Source organism: Podarcis vaucheri, assembly GCF_965113315.1.
Source record: "Podarcis vaucheri genome assembly, chromosome: 6".
NCBI classification, from domain to species: Eukaryota; Metazoa; Chordata; class Lepidosauria; order Squamata; family Lacertidae; genus Podarcis; species Podarcis vaucheri.
Window position 1 is genome coordinate 14,493,382 of NC_138764.1, and position 19,116 is coordinate 14,512,497.

General features: G+C 47.7%; 1 protein-coding gene and 1 long non-coding RNA gene across 3 annotated transcripts in view; one reads left to right on the plus strand and one right to left on the minus strand.

The window, feature by feature from the left end:
* LOC309533918 overlaps positions 1 to 5,096 on the plus strand; it is a 69,805-nt gene extending 64,709 nt beyond the window's left edge. The window contains exons 2-3 of the long non-coding RNA XR_014220529.1: positions 4,254 to 4,532; positions 4,923 to 5,096. This is a non-coding gene — a long non-coding RNA (uncharacterized lncRNA). The remainder of the gene's footprint in view (positions 1 to 4,253; positions 4,533 to 4,922) is intronic.
* The window catches only part of LOC309533839 (carboxyl-terminal PDZ ligand of neuronal nitric oxide synthase protein-like), a 72,463-nt gene extending 59,373 nt beyond the window's left edge, over positions 1 to 13,090 (minus strand). The window contains exon 1 of one of the 2 annotated variants that reach the window (XM_082225474.1): positions 12,889 to 13,082. In XM_082225474.1, coding sequence (XP_082081600.1) covers positions 12,889 to 13,011 — 123 coding nt within the window. In that variant the 5' untranslated portion in view covers positions 13,012 to 13,082. Of the gene's footprint in view, positions 1 to 12,888 lie in introns of both variants that reach the window. The other variant, XM_082225476.1, reaches the window with a different exon arrangement.
* Between the last annotated feature and the right edge of the window lie 6,026 nt (positions 13,091 to 19,116).

Genomic DNA, 19,116 nt, shown 5'->3' on the forward strand with positions numbered 1-19,116 from the left:
CAGTAAGCCTCAAGCGACCGTCTGATTCATGTGATGACTCCGTCTTAGCTTTTTAGGAAGTGCACCTTCTGCCTACTCCGAGTAGGCTTGCTAAGATGTATAAGAATGAAGCAGTTAAGTGCTGGAGATGCAAAGAGCTGGAGGGAACGTTCTTTGATATGTGGTAGACACGTACCTTAAAAAGCAGAGACATCACCTTGCCAACAAAGGTCCGTATTGCTAAAGCTATGGTTTTCCCAGTAGTGATGTATGGAAGTGAGAGCTGGACCATAAAGAAGGCTGATCGCCCAAGAATTGATGCTTTTGAATTATGGTGCTGGAAGAGACTCTTGAGAGTCCCACGGACTGCAAGAAGATCAAACCTCTCCATTCTGAAGGAAATCAGCCCTGAGTGCTCACTGGAAGGACAGATCCTGAAGCTGAGGCTCCAATACTTTGGCCACCTCATGAGAAGAGAAGACTCCCTGGAAAAGACCCTGATGTTGGGAAAGATGGAGGGCCCAAGGAGAAGGGGACGACAGAGGACGAGATGGTGGGACAGTGTTCTCAAAGCTACCAACATGAGTTTGACCAAACTGCGGGAGGCAGTGGAAGACAGGAGTGCCTGGCGTGCTCTGGTCCAGGGGGTCACGTAGAGTCGAACACGACTAAACGACTAAACAACAAGACACATAAAGGGGTAAAAAAGTATTGGGAAATGATGCGTACTGAAGTGAAAAAATGTTTAAAGTACTAAACTAGAGTCCTTTCTGTTGGGGATAATTCAGACTGAAATTCCCAGGTGTCAAAAAAGGTTACTTATGTATGCCACTACTGAAGCCCATGTTTCATTAGCCCAAAAATGGAAAGCGAGCGTGGTCCCAACCAAAGAAGAATGGCAACTTAAGTTGACTCAATATCCACAGCTTGCAGACTTAATTTATGGAATAAGAGAACAAGAAGATTTGAAAAGGTTTATTGAATATATGGGGAGTAACCAGCCCGTCTTACCCATAGAGGCTGGTGGCGCAGGGCGCCAAGTTCTGGAAGGTGCCAAGCGAGAGTCTGGCGAACACCGAACAAGCGCGCTGAGTGAGCAATGGTGCGTGCACCGCTCCAGCCAAATGTTGGCTCGGTTTTTTTCCCTTTTAGCCTGCAGGCGCTGAATTCTGCGGGGAGCCAGAAGGCTAAAAGGGAAAAAACCGAGCTGGCACTCGGCGGGAGCAGCTCACACGCCCTTGCTCACTTGGCACAGGCCCGTTCACTCGGTGTGCTGCCTGCTGTGGCCACCGCGGCACGAAGCGGGCAGCTGAGCCAGGAGGCGCTGCGTCCAGCCTCCACCTCTTCCCCACCGGAGGAGCTGCCCTCCAGCCGCTGCCCGCCTCCTCCAGCCCTAAAAAAAGGTCGAAAACTCTGGGAAAGTGGGGGCGCCAGGGGGATCTTTGCACCATGGTGCCGGATATGCTTAAGACGGCGCTGGAACTAAAACTGAAAACACTGGCGGCACTGAGATAAATTCAACAGTGTAAAGAAGTTTTGATGGATGCAATAATGGAATGCGGAATGGTATAGTTTTTGTAAAATATGCAGGGATTTTTGATTTGTAAAATGAACCATTAAGAAATCAAGGGGCGCATGCTGTGTGCTAGGCTAAGCAACAAAGCAACCCCTTCTCTCCACTCCTTATCTTTCCCATATAAGCAGCACATAAGCAGCTAATGTAGGCCCAACAAACAGTGTTTCAGAGACATCACCAGAGCCGCCTTTCCCATTGGTCTTAGTGGTCTGTTGCGCAAGGGCGCACACCTCTCAGGGGCGCACTAGCGAGTGGGGGAGCTGCGCGGCTTTGCCAGCAGCCTCCCCTTTCCCTGCACGCCCGCCAGCTGCGCCCCGCCAACTACTGTATTTTTCGCTCTATAAGACGCACTTTTTTTCCTCCTAAAAAGGAAGGGGAAATGTGTGTGTGTCTTATGGGGCGAATGCAGGCTGCGCAGCTATCGCTGAACCCAGCAGAGCGAGAGCGAGAGCTGCGCAGCGCCTTTTGCTGTGCTGCCTTCACAGCCATGCACGATGAGGGACGCAAGGGAGCCCTTAGGGAGCCCCTTCCGTCCCTCATCCTGCTTCGCTGGGAAGCCAGCAGACCAAGAGGCACTTCACAGCAATCTCTCTTGCTCTGCTGGGTTCAGCAGAGCAGAGCAGGGCAGCGCCTCTTCAGCGCAGCGGGAGGAGGAAAGGAAGGGCTCCCGTCTCGCCTGCCTCCTCTGATCCCCCCAGCAGGGACAACGTTGTTAGGTGGCCAGCAGATCCTGCTTCCCCAAAGGGGCGGACAAACCGGTGCCTCCTTAGCCTGATCCTCCCTCCTCCTTCCTCTTTAACAACGTTTGATTCAGAATATTTTTTTTCTTGTTGTCCTCCTCTAAAAAGTAGGTGCGTCTTATGGTCGGGTGCGGCTTATAGAGCAAAAAGTACGGTATATGGCTGGCGGGAGCGCAGCTTCCCTCCCAAACCTCTGCATCTGCTGAAGACAGTCCTCCTCCCGGTCATTGTCCTTCTCCTGCTTTCTGGTGAAAGGTGGCGCGCAGCCTTCCTGGGCTGCGTTCTCGGGCGCCCTGACACCAGAGAGCATATCCGACAGCACATTTTCCTGCTTGATCGCCGCCACCACGCTGGGGATCGGGGCAGTGGGAGAGGCATAGGACATTTTCCACCACCCCCTCCCTTGTTTTGGAGTTGCCCAGGGGGTGGTGCCGGAGGGATCTTTGCACCACGGCGCCAGATGTGCTTAAGATGGCCCTGGACATCACCCACCTGTTAAAGCCCTTTTATATCAGAAGAAAATCCTGACTGACAGCTGCTTTAGATATGTTCAAGGGGGAGGCATTACTCTTTGAACCTCCCTTCCCTTCAAAACAAACAAACTGATATATAATGAACTGGAAAAAAATATTTAAAATACCTTTTTCTATAAAAAAAACCCCACGGGGCCTTTCTTTTAGGAATTTTAGGTGCCGAAATCCCAAGGGAGCAGAAAAGACTATTTATGTATGTGACCATGGCTGCACGGATGTTATTGGCCCAGAGATGAAAAGAAGATAAAGTCCCGAAGATAAAGTTGATGGCTTATGCTGAAATGGGGAAATTCATAATTTATCTTAAAGACCATTGTAAACAGTTAAAATCGTTTGTGGGGTTGGACTATGACTTGCAGTTTAATGGTGAATTTTGGATACAATCGAGAGATAAAAGAATTGGATTATTATAAAAGATACAGGAGGAAACGATTAACAATAGGACCCACAAAGGGGAGCAGTCCAGGAGATTCTTCGGGATCTTGTTTTTTATGTTGCATGTTGGATATGTGGTTGTAAAATTGTAATCTGAAAAACCAAATAAATAAACATAATGAAATAGTAAGCATTTAAAAAACCTACCCAATACAGGGCAGATGTCTGTATCTTAAGATAAGATAAGATAAAGGCTGTATCTTATCTCCTTGACTTGTGGGTCACATAACTCCAGAACCTCCAACATTTCACTGATGATAACTGGCATGTCCTAAGAAAAACCGGGACATTCCGGGATCAAATCAGAAATCAGGATGGCTTCTGTAAATCTGGGACTGTCCCTGGAAAATAGGGACACTTGGAGGGTCTGTACTGGACACTGGTACTCCACTTTCACCCTCCCCCTCAATTGCTTGGGGAGAAAAGGCTTTCATGGTTGGGGGAATCATTTTCCCATCCTTTTACACCATTTCCAAGCCCCTGTGACCACCTATGTCTAAACCACCCCAGTAACTTCTCCTTTCTGGAAAACTTCCTCAAGTCAGATGATTTCACAACCTCCTGGAGAGCCAGTTCTGGTTCTAAACTCCCCTTTCAGGTTCCTCATACTTAATTCAAAATCGTACTCCCTGCAATTTGAGAAACAGGAATGCTTTACAATTATAGTCCCAAATGCAGATTAGCGCCAATCTTGCACTGAGTAGCAGAAGGAACCGGACTGGAAGGCATTTGGGTCCAGCGCTAAACATTCTTTAAAAGGCAAGGAGACGCACAAGGGAATTGTCACCTATCTTATCTCCATCTCAACCAAAGCAGGCTCCTTGAACTCGCTCCTTGCCAGGCACTAACTGCTGTGCACTTAGGCCGACACCCTAAATTGCCTACTCTTTAACTTTCAGAATATCTTAATCAGGGCTCGTGCATGGAGAAAAGGCACCTGCATGGGGGTGGGCAGTTATGGGATGGAATGGCTGAGAAAATATGCACAAGGCAACGCTGCACAATGTTTAACCATCTTTCTTTAACTGTACCTAATCACATACATGTCCAAACAGTTCATCATCTCACACGCAAACTTCAATCTGAGTAGACCTGTTACCCAGAATTACAATTCGCTCAGAGGAGCTGGATGGATCACAGCCGAGTCCTATGAAGAGTTATTTTGCTTCAGCACAATGATTCTACTGGGTTTAGTTGTGTCTAACTCTTCATGTGACTGGGTTTTGGGTTTTTTGTTTCTTAAAATAAGCACTATGTCTTAAGAGCTAGGTAGTAAGAATCTAGGGGACGCGGGTGGTGCTGTGGTGTAAACCACTAAGCCTTGGGCTTGCCCATCAGAAGGTCAGCAGTTCGAATCCCCAAGACAGAGAGAGCTCCCGTTGCTCGGTCCCAGCTCCTGCGAACCTAGCAGTTTGAAAGCACATCAAAGTGCAAGTAGATAAATAGGTACCGCTCCAGCGGGAAGGTAAACAGCGTTTCTGTGCGCTGCTCTGGTTTGCCAGAAGCAGCTTAGTCATGCTGGCCACATGACCCGGAAAAACTGTCTGCGGACAAACGCCGGCTCCCTTGGCCAGTAAAGCGAGATAAGCGCCGCAACCCCAGAGTTGTTCATGACTGGACTTAACTGTCTGGGGTCCCTTTACCTTTACCTTTACTAAGAATTCAGCCCTGCATTAGCAACGATGGGGAAAACATCATCTGCTGAATTTCTGCCCGTCCTAAGAGTGTTGCTTCCAAAAATTCTCATAATTATTATTTACAAATGTTAATAGAGAATATTCTTTAAATATCTGATGTGCATAGTTCATGCTCAGTAATATTTTACTTCAGTAGTTGGTAAAGGTAAAGGGACCCCTGACCATTAGGTCCAGTCGTAACCGACTCCAGGGTTGCGGCGCTCATCTCGCTTTCAGGCCGAGGGAGCCGGCGTTTGTCCAAGGCTTTCCGGGTCATGTGGCCAGCAGGACTAAACCGCTTCTGGCGCAACAGAAACCAGAGCGCACGGAAATGCAGGAGCTGGGACAGAGCAACGGGAGCTCACCCCGTCACAGGGATTCAAACCGCCAACCTTCTGATCGGCAAGCCCAAGAGGCTCTGTGGTTCAGACCACAACGCCACCCACGTCCTGGTTGCAAAATAAAACATGTAGAACTGTCGGAAGGTACCGTATTTTTTGCTCTATAAGACTCACTTTTTCCCTCCTAAAAAGTAAGGGGAAATGTGTGTGCGTCTTATGGAGCGAATGCAGGCTGCACAGCTATCCCAGAAGCCAGAACAGCAAGAGGGATTGCTGCTTTCACTGCATAGCAATCCCTCTTGCTGTTCTGGCTTCTGAGATTCAGAATATTTTTTTTGTTTGTTTTCCTCCTCCAATAGGTGAGTCTTATGGTCTGGTGCGTCTTATAGAGCGAAAAATACGGTATTTAAAAAGCCAGAGCAGGAGTAATGCGGCCCGGGAATGCATGCCATTTATAATATGAAAACGCCATCTTCTTCTTCTGCCAAATTAGTTCTCCTGGCAGAATAAAACCCTCTCTCCGCACGCCCAAAGCTCAGTCTTCCTATGAAAGGAATCTTCACATGTCTTTTGCCTCTTCGCACAGACTTCTCCCAGCTCAGCTCTTTGCATAGCCTCTCCCTCTCCTCCGTTGTTTGAACAGCACATGCAACTTTGCTTGTCCTGACACCTAACCAGAGAGCTGGCGTTTGCCCACCTGCCTGCCACCACCCCGCTCTCCTTTGTGAACTTTTTGTCGTTGTTGTTTCCGACATGAAATGAATTGCTCCACAGTTCAAAACCAGAGGAAATGGGATTTAGAGAGAGTAGTAATTAACTCACCCCAAACTGGGCGGAGGAACCTGCTGCCAAAATATTTCAGCAAAGAGTTTTTACGGAGTGTAGCAGTTGTACAACGTGGGTGGCAGATCTGTGGCCTTTTGGGTGTCATTGGGCTCCAACATACATCAGCCCCAGCCAGCCAGCCTGGGCAGCCATTGGGGGAGATCTGGGGGGAACCCAATATCCCCATGGTGGGCAGAGCTTAGCCACCGCTGTGAAAAGCTGCCTTATACACAGATGGCATGAACATGGTGCTTTGTTTATGAACATCCAGTTGCGGAGTTTTACAGTGGTACCTTGGGTTAAGAATTTAATTCGTTCCGGAGGTCCATTCTTAACCTGAAACTGTTCTTAACCTGAGGTACCACTTTAGCTAATGGGGCCTCCCACTGCCGCCGCACGATTTCTGTTCTCATCCTGAAGCAAAGTTCTTAACCTGCGGTACTATTTCTGGGTTAGTGGAGTCTATAACCTGAAGCGTCTGTAACCAAGGTACCACTGTCCTGGCTCTGTGCCCAGTAGGAACTGATGACAAGTTGGGCTTAGATCTGGAAAGCACAGCTTCAGGCCTGACCTATCTCAGGTGAGACCTTGGGCAAGTCACCCTCCTTTGATCAAATTAGCCCAGATATTATAGGAAAACTAGTGATGCATTTCTATCTATTTCCAACAGTCAGGGTTCCCAGATCACTGGGAAAGACTGTGTCGAGCTTGGAGGTTCTCCAAATTTCTTGTCTTCCTGTTGCACTCCTCCCAGAGCTACAAGATCCAATACCCACTTCCCCACTGTGTTCCACCTTTCAGGGGAAATCGGCATTCATGATCTCACCTTCATCGTTCCCAATGCTAGATAATGGCAGAAGGGGGGTGGGGAATAATGAGAGGTCAGTGCAGTTGTCCAGCTCTAAAAGCACAGTCTTACTGCTACCCCATGGGTCAAAAGGCCAGCTGGCTAGCCCCTAGCTTGATCGTCTCCTTCCAACCGTCACGCTGCGAAGCTCCTCCGACCTCTGGTGCGACATAAATCAGTGACCCAAGTCTGCTGACATGGACACAGTTTATTTCGCAGAGCAAAACTGAGCAATGAAAGAGGCTTGAGGCATATGAAGACATACTAAACAAGCTACGGATTTATTAAACATAAATCAAGACAAAGGAACATGTCTCTCTTTGCCGTCCTTCCGAGAGAGACAGAGAAGCAAAAGCAAAAGCAACACAATGGATGTTCCGCTTATGCCAGCAAACGGTGCTGGAATGTAAACAGACATATGACATGCGATAGTTCCACGTCTGAACCAAAAGGTGGAATGGAACCTCCAACAGGAATCTGGCCCCCTCTGGCACAATAGAACAGCCTGCTTGCAAACACCAATACTTTGGGCTCTTTCAGACTTAAAGCAGCGGGAGAGGGAATAGGGTAAAGGACCCCTGGATGGTTAAGTCCAGTCAAATGAGACTATGGGGTTGCGGTGCTCATCTTGCTTCAGGCTGAGGGAGCCAGCGTTTGTCCGCAGACAGCTTTCTGGGTCATGTGGCCAGCATGACTAAACCGCTTCTGGCGCAACGGGACACCGTGACGGAAGCCAGAGCGCACGGAAACACTGTTCACCTTCCCGCCACTGTGGTACCTATTTATCTACTTGCACTGGCATGCTTTTGAACTGGTAGGTTGGCAGGAGCTGGGACAGGACAACGGGAGCTCACTCCGTCATGGGGATTCGAACTACTGACCTTCTGATCGGCAAGCCCAAGAGGCTCAGTGGTTTAGACCACAGCGCATTGCTAAAGCACCAACACAGGTTATCAGAAGGATGCAGAAAGATTACTCAAACATTTCTGGGAAAATCCACCATTTGGAAACATCAGTATCAGAGGAACTTTGTATATCAAGCTATGGAAATATTGAATGCTAAATATGTCAGCAAGGCTAATGTGTGTAACTGTGGAGAGGCGGAAGAACTGAGCCTGCCAAAAAGAACTGAACCTTCCGAAGAAATTCAAGGGCAAGCAGTGCAAATTCAGAAGATGGCCTAAAAATGCCAGCACCTTGGAACTGCCCATCTTAAGAGTTGCAATACCCTTTAAAGGCCATTTACACATTACATTTTTCAGTACAGCTCAGAATCTCAATGCTTTGCACTTGACATCATGGATCCTGAGCATTAACACATATACATGATGTTCCTTTAATGGTGTCCGTCAACCACACACTCAGTCACATATCACCCAGAGAACATCTGGATCTGGTCGTGTTTTGCACCCATCACTGTCCTGTCCACTTCATTCTAGCAATGGGAAGCAATATCTTAATTAATGGCTACAGTAGTCCTCAAATAAGGCCAGCTGATGGGACAACCATCTCCCCAGCTGACAAGAAGATTCAGCATTTCATTGATCTTGATTCTACAGCAGGGCTTCTGTCTCCAGTCCCTCCGTCCCCATTTCACTCACAAAATTGGCAGGAAATAACTGTGTGCCGGAATATCAGCCCAAAATTCATCACACGGCTTGAGCCATGAAAACCTTGCCAAACTGCAGTGCAAAACTCCTGTGATTTTCCAGGTTAACAATACTGCAAACTGATTTTTCCTCCCCGGAAGCAGTTTAACATGGAAATGAGTGCTAAACTCCCACTAGATTTCTAGAAGTGGCTTTTATGTCACGGCAAAGATGGAATAAAACGTATTCAAAAAATCAGGTAAGGAAACATCAGAAAAGTGAATGCAGTCTAGTCAGAAGGGAGTCCCATTAAAATTCCAAGCTTGGGAAACGATGCGACGAGATGTGTGGAACTAAATTCTGCTTGCCCCATGGAAGGTGAGAGGCGCCGACTGAAGTAAACATACAAAATACTGCTGCAAGTGAGAACATTACATTATGGAGAGTTGGGAAAAGTCAAAACCATTTTGTTGTTCCAGTGCAGTTAATTTCTTAACAATAATCAACATTTGAAAATCTGCCCAACTCTTATTTTATTGATTCATTCATATATTTTATTTCACCTTTTATCCAAGGCTCACAGGGCAGTTTACAATATAAAAACACAAAACTGCACAACATAGTAACAAACAAAAATACCCCCCACATTATTTAATTCTAACTAAATATCTATCATAAACAAAACAAAAACCCTAGTCTGCCCGCCCCAACATATCTGTGTGATTCATTTGTGCTCAAGAAAGAGCTAAGTTCTTGCCTGGTTACCTAGGCAATTCTTATTTGTCCTAAGCAACCAGGAAAGCAACTACTTGCAAGCCTGCTAGGGCTTTAAAGTTCATCATAACCCATGTTGCCAGCTTACGAAAATAAAAATTAAAAAATGAACACAAGGCCCCATATAGCCAGAAGTGTCTGTGTCACACATGCAAATTCATGATGATAGCAGAGAGCAATAATGACATTCTATAATGTTTTAATGACATGTTTGTTAATTGCTTTGATGCACATGTAAAATGAAAAAATTAATAAAACAGCGACAACATTCAGAACTAGTCAGGGCTGGGCGATGTCAGAACCCTGCCTCACAACTACACAAAGAATGAACGGGGGATTGGTGAACAGGTGGAAATGTGCCTAACCTGATGCTTTTTTTAAAAAAAGAAGAAAATAATCACTGCATGCAATTTAAGAGGGGGAGAAATGATTATGGGAGACAAACAGCAGTCTAATGTTTAGAGGGCAATAGAGTACCTGTCCAAACACATAAGAAGGCATCATTCCTGAATATTACTTACTTTTATCCAACATGGAAATGTAGCATTAAGTTGGATAACACATAGGATGGAACATACATAAGCAGGTACGGACATCTGGGTACCAATTACTGGTGTGGACTTTTTTATGATTCTCTGTCGGTGCAGGTTACAAAACTCCCAGAGTCTGTTTGCTGCAATAGGTAAATGTAAAGGGACCCCTGACCATTAGGTCCAGTCGTGACCAACTCTGGGGTTGCGGCGCTCATCTCGCTTTATTGGCCGAGGGAGCCAACGTACAGCTTCCGGGTCATGTGGCCAGCATGACTAAACCGCTTCTGGCGAAACCAGAGCAGCGCACGGAAACACCGTTTCCCTTCCCGCCAGAGCGGTACCTATTTATCTACTTGCACTTTGATGTGCTTTTGAACTGCTTGGTTGGCAGGAGCAGGGACCGAGCAACGGGAGCTCACCCCGTCGTGGGGATTCAAACCGCCGACCTTCTGATCGGCAAGCCCTAGACTCTGTGGTTTAACCCACAGCGCCACCCGCGTCCCTGTTGTTTGCCTCAATACGTCCGCCTAATTTGATTTATTGATTTATTTAATGCATGCTGCTTTGCAAAACCAAGTGTCTTTCCAAAGCAGATCACAATATTCCCTCCATGGACGCTCAAATTTCCTCTTACTTGCCCATTTTGTTCCCCTCCTACACTTACTCACATGGGTAAGTTGTCTCCGTACGGAGCCCCACACCAGATGGCCTACTGCTCTATCCATGAGTCCAACCTATTCCCACACTCCTCTCCCTGGCACTGCTAAGATGCAATGCCTGCTTCTGTCTTCCGTTGCTTCCTGCCCTTGCTTGCCTTATGATAAGGCAGAATTCAGCAGCCAGGTTGCTCACCGGAGCAAGACGGTTTGAGCATATTACACCGATCCTGGTCCAACTGCACTGGCTACCAATTAGTTTCCGGGCCCAATTCAAAGTGCTGGTTTTGACCTATAAAACCTTCAGGACTGCAACGCCTCAAAGACAGCCTCTTTCCATATGAACCTACCCAGACCCTGAGATCATTTTCTGAGGCCCTCCTTCGTGTGCCTCCTCCTTGAGAGGTCTAGAGGGTGGCAACACGAGAACGGGGCCTTTTCTGCAGTGGCTCCCTGTCTGTGGAATGCTCTCCCCGGGGAAGTTCGCCTGGCGCCTTCATTAGACACCTTTAGGCGCCAGCCAAACACATTCCTTTGGTTGACCTGATTGACATCCTATGCCCTTTTAAAATGTGTTGTTGTTTTTTTGAGGGGGCTATTGGGTTGTTGTTTTTCTTATGTATTTTGTGGTTTTATATCTTGCTTTTATTCTGCGAACCGCCCTGAGACTCCCAGGTATAGGGCGGTATATAAATTCAATACATAATAATAATAAGGCCAATGTTGCATGCTTTAGAGGCGGAATGAGCAATAGGTTGTTGTCATCGTTTTTGTTCTCATTTAGGTTGTTGTCATTGTTTTAAGCAATGGGCGATCAGAATAACGCAGTCAGGGTACATTATGAGGCTGTGCCAAAGTATGTGGCAGAGAGAAAGCTTTCTGGCTGAGGTGAAGGGTGAAGCAGGACAGGGGTTGCTGGGGGGGAGGACGACACATTTTTAAAATGCAATTTCAACAGCTACTCGTTTTATTGCATTCAGCCTCCTTTCTCAAGTACTATGTCACCCAATCATCTTCCAAAGCAACTACTCTATTCCAAACTTAAAAAACGGAAAGCGTAATGCTGGTGGTCAACAAAAGAGCTTTAAAGACTCTCTCAAGGCAAATCTAAAAAAATGTAGTATAAACACCGACAACTGGGAAACACAGGCCTGCGAGCGCTCCAGTTGGAGAACAGTCTTTACCAAAGGTGTCATGGGCTCAGAAGACACTCGAACTCAGGACGCAAGGGAGAAACGCGCTAAGAGGAAGGCACGCTTGGCAAATCCACACCGTGATCAACTCCCGCCCAGAAACCAATGTCCCCACTGTGGAAGGACGTGTGGATCCAGAATTGGCCTCCACAATCACTTATGGACTCACTGTTAAAACCGTGTTTATGGAAAACAATCTTACTCGGCTACGAGTGATCGCCGAAGAAGAAGAAGAAGTCACCCCCTCTCTCCCTCGGCTTTGGTGGCACCCCACATCCCCCCCCGCACCATCTTTCTCCCCCCAAAATCACCCACCCTTTCTCTCCATCGCTCTGACTGAGGACTGGAAAGCAAAACGAATTTCAACTTCGTCCTTCAACTCTATGTCCTTTTAAAAGGGGAGGGGAGAAGCAAAAGCCACCCCCAAGATGAAGGGGGCAGCGCCTGCGGGTGCCATGGCAGGGACCCCAGCACAAAGCTGGCATCAGCATCCTGAGATGCCCAGCTGCCTTTGCCCAGGGCCTCCCCTCCCGATTTAGAGCAAGCCGAGAGCGGAGAGGACAGGTGGGTAAGTGCTGCCCTGTTTCTCTCCAGGCAGGGAGGGGAAGAAGAGGGCACACCTGCCTGCTTGGCAAACAAGAGACAAAGGGCACCTGCTCCCGAGCGGAGCCAGGTGCCGCTCTGGGACTCGGAGATCCCAGCAGGCTATCGCTGTTAATAACTGTATTATAAATTGGTATATTTGAGGTTATTATTGGAGATCCCAACAAAAGGGCACCAGGAAAGGGGCGCCCAGGAAAGGCAGCTCGCTCGATGCCCACTCCCTGGGCAAACCTCGTGCCCTTTGCGCGGGGCACAAGCAGACTCGGAAGCACCTCCTCACCTTGGCACGGGCGAGCCTTGCGAGACAACAGGACCGCCCCCCCCCCGTCCAAAGCGCTCTTTCCTTCGACTCGAACCCGGGCTCGCCCATCCACTCCCTTCTCCCCCGTCGAGGCTGGCATCCAGATGCGGAGCAAGGGTGCTCTGGAGCACGTGCAGAGCGCACAACCTCATCCCAAGGAACAGATGAGGCCAATTGCCCTCCCCACCAAGCACCGCTGGGAGAAGCGCTCCCGAGCGCGCGCCTCGGAAGGGAGAGGCGTTCTGTACGCGCTCAGGAGCCCTCTCGACCTCTCGCTGGGCGCCTACCTTGGCCTCGAAGGCGATGCCGTGCTGGAAGGCGTCGTCGTTGTGCAGCGGGACGCGCAGGTCGTGCCGGTCGTCCACCAGGCTGTAGCGGGTCTTGGCCGACGGGGAGGCCCCGACGGGCATCGCGGGGAGGAGGGCGGCGGGAAGGCGCAAGCGGACGGGCGATCGCGCTGTCCTGGCGCTCCCTCGGTCCGGCGGCGGCGGCGGCCCCTCGGCCTCAACCCAGGGAGGCGGGCCCCGGGACGGCACCGCCCCGAGGAAGCTCCGGTCGGGAGAGCGCACGCCGCCGCCGCTTCCCGGCATGCGCCGCCCGGGAAGGAGGAGCCGCGCGGCCGGGCGAAGCTGCGCCCGCCCCGTCCGCGATCGGCGCAGCAGTCGAGCGGCGGCGCGCCGTCCTGGCCGAGGAGACCCGTCGGGCGCGCTTCCTTTCCGCCCGGACCACCCTCTCTCCGTCCCGGGGGTCGGAAAAGCGATAGGACCCCCAAGGCGGCTTCCGTGTAGCAGGAAAAGCCGTCGAGTCGGCGGCTCCGGCGCAAAGGGAGAAGCCGGGCGGTACCGAGGGGGGGGGGCGCCGGCTTGAAACTGGACTGGGAATTCGAGCCTAAATTATATAGAAATTTGTTCATGTATGCGACTGCAGCGGCAAGAATGCTACTTGCCCGAAAATGGAAAGAAGCAAAGGGAGAATGGATAATAAAAAATACTTCTAGAATATGCAGAGATGGCGAAAGTTACCGTAAGAATAAGAAATCAAGATGAACTTTTTATAGAAGAATGGAAATGGATCCTTGAATAAATTGCAAACGGATAAAAACATTGGCAGGATTGTTGCAATAGCCTGCGGAGTAGATAATTAAATGAGTAAAGTAAATTAATTTGGATATGCAGCAGTTATTAAAAAATAAACTGAAGGAACCGCAGAAAGAGGGGGAAGGAAGTCAGCCCTTGCAGAAGATTTGCACAAATCTACATACAGTATGCTTCGTGTCAATTGCAAAGTGAAGTCCTCTTTTTTGGCAGGTAGAGTGGTCGGCCACAAACTATACAGTATAAAATGTCTGAGAGGAAAAAACAAGTGAAGCTTTTCCCCATCTCTGGTCCAATAACACCCGTACAGCCGTGGTTGCATACATAAATAGTCTTTTCTGCTCCCTTGGGATATCGGCACCTAGAATTCCTAAAAGGAAGGCTTCTTTTTTTAAAGCAAAGGTTATGTTAAACATTTTTTTCAACTCATTATATATCATTTCCCAAAATTCTTTTACTACCTATCATTTCCACCACATAGGATAAAAGGTGCCTTCTTTTTCCTTACATTTCCAACGTACATTTGACCCTGTTTTATACATTTTTGTATACATTTATACATTTTTGCTAACTAGCAAAAGTTAAATACCAACGGTCAGTGCTTTCCCCCCCTAAAAATAATGTTTAGGGGTACTCTATTTTCCTACTCATGTTGAAATACTGCCCCTCAAGGAGGCCAGACTTAGATTCACAAAATGTTTAGGGGTCTGCGTACGCCCCAGAAGAAAAGCACAGCTAACAGCACATCATTTTCATATAATTTTCTTTCAACGTATAACATGCTGTGAATTTTAAACCCCATTTCAGTTGGATATGTGACTGTAAAGTTTGAAGCTGAAAAACGAAATAAATCCATTTATTATTTTATTGCAAATGTGGGTGGTTGTGCTGGGTGTGTGACCTTGCTCTCGGGTCCTTCTGCGTGCAAAGATCACGACACAGCAGTTGTCCATTCCCACTATAATCTCTGCCAGCAGGATTTCTTTTTCTGCACTCCCAGTTCTGCCCTGATTCATTAATCGATGTAGGCAACTGCTCCAGTGCACTTCAAAGCTGCTGTTCTTGCCTTTTGGGATAGCGATGCATATCACACAAGGATCCCAACACTTTATTATGGGGCTTGAAGGATTATTATGCCACATTAGCAAGATGCTGTACCCAACAATGAGGCTTCTAGAAGGAATATAGAGGTATACTGCATCACTAATAAGGAGGGGCAGGAATAATATTTATTGTTGTTTAGTCGTTTAGTCGTGTCCGACTCTTCGTGACCCCATGGACCAGAGCACGCCAGGCACTTCTGTCTTCCACTGCCTCCCGCAGTTTGGTCAAACCCATGCTGGTAGCTTCAAGAACACTGTCCCACCATCTCGTCCTCTGTCGTCCCCTTCTCCTTGTGCCCCCCATCTTTCCCAGCATCAGGGTCTTTTCCAGGGAGTCTTCTCATGAGGTGGCCAAAGTCTTGGAGCCTCAGCTTCAGGATCTGTCCTTCCAGTGAGCACTCAGGGCTGATTTCCTTCAGAATGGATAGGTTTGACCTTCTTGCAGTCCACGGGACTCTCAAGAGTCTCCTCCAGCACCATAATTCAAAGGCATCAATTCTTTGGCGATCAGCCTTCTTTATGGTCCAGCTCTCACTTCCATACATCACTACTGGGAAAACCATGGCTTTAACTATAAGGACCTTTGTCTCTGCTTTTTAAGATGCTGTCTAGGTTTGTCATCGCTTATACAAGTCTTAATAATGCCCTACCTGCTTTGCAGACTAATGATGAGTGATCAACAGGCATAGACAGTCGTCTTCTCCTGAAGGAGATTTGCATTGTTTTCCTTACTGTCCCACTGTGGAAATGTGTGGAACATTTGCAGCTGCCCTAACCTAAGTAATTATTATTATTATTATTATTATTATTATTTTGTTAATTATTGAGTTTATTCCTCCCTATACCCGGAGGTCTCAGGGCGGTTCACAGAAAAGATCAGAATAAAAACAACAACCCAATAACACACCCACCCAAGTAATAATTAATTCACCTCAGCATCCCCTAATCAGCAGTGGAGACAGGGCGAAGAGTTTGATGGCACCTTAAAGAATACCAGGTGATTATGGCAGAAGCTTTTATTGAGTGCAACACAATTCATCAGATGTCAATCCATGAGTGTATGCTGTAAAACACTTCCTAGTCCAAGGTGGTTCAACATGTGGCACCTTTTTTGGCAACTCTAGGCAACTGTTGACACACACACACACACACACACACACACACACACACACCGGCACCCCAGTCCTTGTGTTTCCTCCCTGAAACCAGGAAAATGTGGGGGCTCTGACGGGGACCTAAGAGTTCTGCCTCCAAGCTCCTTTCCAAAGTTCCCCTCCGATAGGAAAATTGTAAGCTGTGTTCGCTTCACCCTTTTCAAGGCCGAATCAGCTATATTGGCCTCCCATAAAAGCCAAGCTCTGGTGCCACCTGTCGAGTGTTTGGGGGAAATTGGCAAGAGATATTTCCAGCAGCTCCCAAGAAATGGCTTCTCACACCAACTCATTTTAAATGTTGAGGAAGATTTCTGGCTGTTTTCAGATCCACTAAGAACAAGGTTTTGCCATTGAGAGAGCCTTTTCTCGTTTTCCTGAAAAGCAAATGTCTTTTGCAGAAGCGTAAATATTCCAGTGCTGTGTTTTTGCACCTTTCAGAGGTGTTTGAGGCCTAACTTCTTCTTATCCAGTAGAGTTCTCGGACTAAAATCAATGTATTCCTTCTATGGTGGCTGTTGTCCTTTCGCTTTGCATATGAGCATCTTAACTTGGGATCTTTCCTGGAGAAGCTGGTATGTCAAGCGATAGGAAAACCAACCTCATGAAAGTGGAGAATGGGCAAGATTGCAGGAATCTGCGATGTAAAAAGAGACAGGACCAGAAATACACACTGTACCTGCCATGAAGGCTGGGGGTGGGAAAGAAGGATGCAACAGCCATTGTTATATGAGGCCTCCTTTAGTATCTTGTCTGTGCTCTGTGGCAGGATGAGATGTTTCGGAGAGGTTCAAAGTAGTCTCTCGCCTGTCAAAATGGCACCATCTGAGGTAGTTGGTCATTCAGCCCAATAGGTAAAGGTAAAGGGACCCCTGACCATTAGGTCCAGTTGTGACTGACTCTGGGGTTGCGTGCTCATCTCGTTCTATAGGCCGAGAGAGCCGGCGTTTGTCCGCAGACAGCTTCCGGGTCATGTGGCCAGCATGACTAAGTCGCTTCTGGCGAACCAGAGCAGCGCACAGAAACGCCGTTTACCTTCCCGCTGGAGTGGTACCTATTTATCTACTTGCAGTCTGACATGCTTTCGAACTGCTAGGTTGGCAGGAGCAGGGACCAAGCAACGGGAGCTCACCCTGTCGCGGGGATTCGAACCGCCGACCTTCTGATCGGCAAGTCCTAGGCTCTGTGGTTTAACCCACAGCGCCACCCGTGTCCCTATCATTCAGCCCAATAGCTGAGCACAATCCCAGTCTGTTCGTCCCCTGGGTTCCTATGGAACCCTCACCTTGGGTATAAGAATAGGAGAATCTCCCTTTGAAGAGATGCAAGGGAAGCCTGACTGCACACTGAAAATCATGTGTGCTCAAACAGTGAAGGAACAAGGCAACCAAAAGTGACCAAAAGGACTCGAGCCACAACCGCTGTGGAAATCAGATTAAAAATGGGGAGAGGAGATTCATGGCCAGGCACCAGCTTGGGCCTCCATGTGCTGGAACTGGAACCACTGGGCAGGACACCCAATGTCTCCATGGTGTCTGGATAGTATAGGGATGCATGGGACGTGGGTGGTGCTGTGGTCTAAACCACCAGGCCTCTTGGGCTTGCTGATCAGAAGGTCGGCGGTTCGAATCCCCGTGACTGGGTTCTCCGTTGCTCTGTCTCAGTTCCTGTAAACCCAGCAGTTTGAAAGCACGCCAGTGCAAGTAGATAAATAGGTACTGTTGCGGCGGGAAGGTAAACGGCATTTCCGTGCACTCTGGATTCCGTCACAGTGTCCTGTTGCGCCAGAAGCAGTTTAGTGCTGCTGGTCACATGACCCGGAAAGCTGTCTGTGGACAAACGCCGGCTCCTTCGGCCTGAAAGCGAGATGAGCGCCGCAACCTCATAGTCACCTTTGACTGGACATAACCAGTGGTCCTTTACCTTTACCTTTTACTTTTACCTACTGTACCTAGTTTTCCTTCCACCTCAGCCCTGGCCGCATTCCCTGCTATCTCCGTAGCTAGAAAGTTAGGAAAATGTGACTTACTGCCCTATAATTCCTTTCCTACTACGAAATGCCAAGCAGTATGAAAGCACTGGAGCCCGAGGGGTTGCTCTTAGGAAAAACCAGTCGAGGGATGATTGCAGGAGAGGTTTTGGTGTGTTGGATGTTATGTATATCACTATAATTACTGTAGGATTTGACTCAGAAATGTCAGTGCAGCTAGTGCTTTGGATGAGATTTGTTTTAATGAATTAATTGAAGTTGTTTTTCTCGTATCCTGCCCTTCTTCTCCTAAGAGCCCAGGGAGACTAACGACCATCATGGGAAAAGAAAGCAACTTTAAAATCACCATTTAAAATCACCAATACACATTAAAATGTTGCCTGTTATGCAGATTTGAATTCCCATGCGTCACAAGTGGTAATTTGTTGAAGCACCATCAGATAGAATGGGGAAGCCTTGATGAAATCAGGTGTGGCCACGGAACGAGTAATTAAATTTCGGAATATATCTGTCCCTCGTAAATATTAATCTTTCCTTCATTTAAATAATGAATGTCACTATCTTCAACAAAATCCCCAGGATGTCTCTAGCCCTCATGTCATTTGTTTTGTTCCTGCCTGAAGAACGTGTAAAATAGGCCACAAAATGCTTGCAACCCCTCGAAGATAAATTTCGCATGGATATAATTTTAGACTCACTGTCAGGAGGGCGGAGTAGTTTACACAATACGCAGTGCAGATCTGTAACTTTTTTGTAAAAGGAGAAAGAATAGAAAGACCTGTGAAGTGGGAAGATGTTAAGTTTAAAATGATTTAGGATATATCTTACTTACATGGTTAAACTACATGTCTGAGGCAGTTCCAGGAAGGTAAGGGGAGAGCTATAATATCAGAATATATGATGAAAACTGAAATAAATGTTTAAATGTTGGAACAGATACCATCATGAGAATGGTACTGTAGATAAATCTTATGAAAATATTATGTGTCAGTGGAAGGGACTCCCCACGGCTCACCTAATTCAACCGCTGTCAGGGATTTGATTTTTATTTTTTAAAAAAGGAGAGTGGGAAAATTCTCAGGGGCGATTCACACCCCGGCCAACACCTCTTTAATCTTCTACCCTCGGGCAGGAGATATAGAAATATAATCAGTCGTACCAACAGGCTAAGAAACAG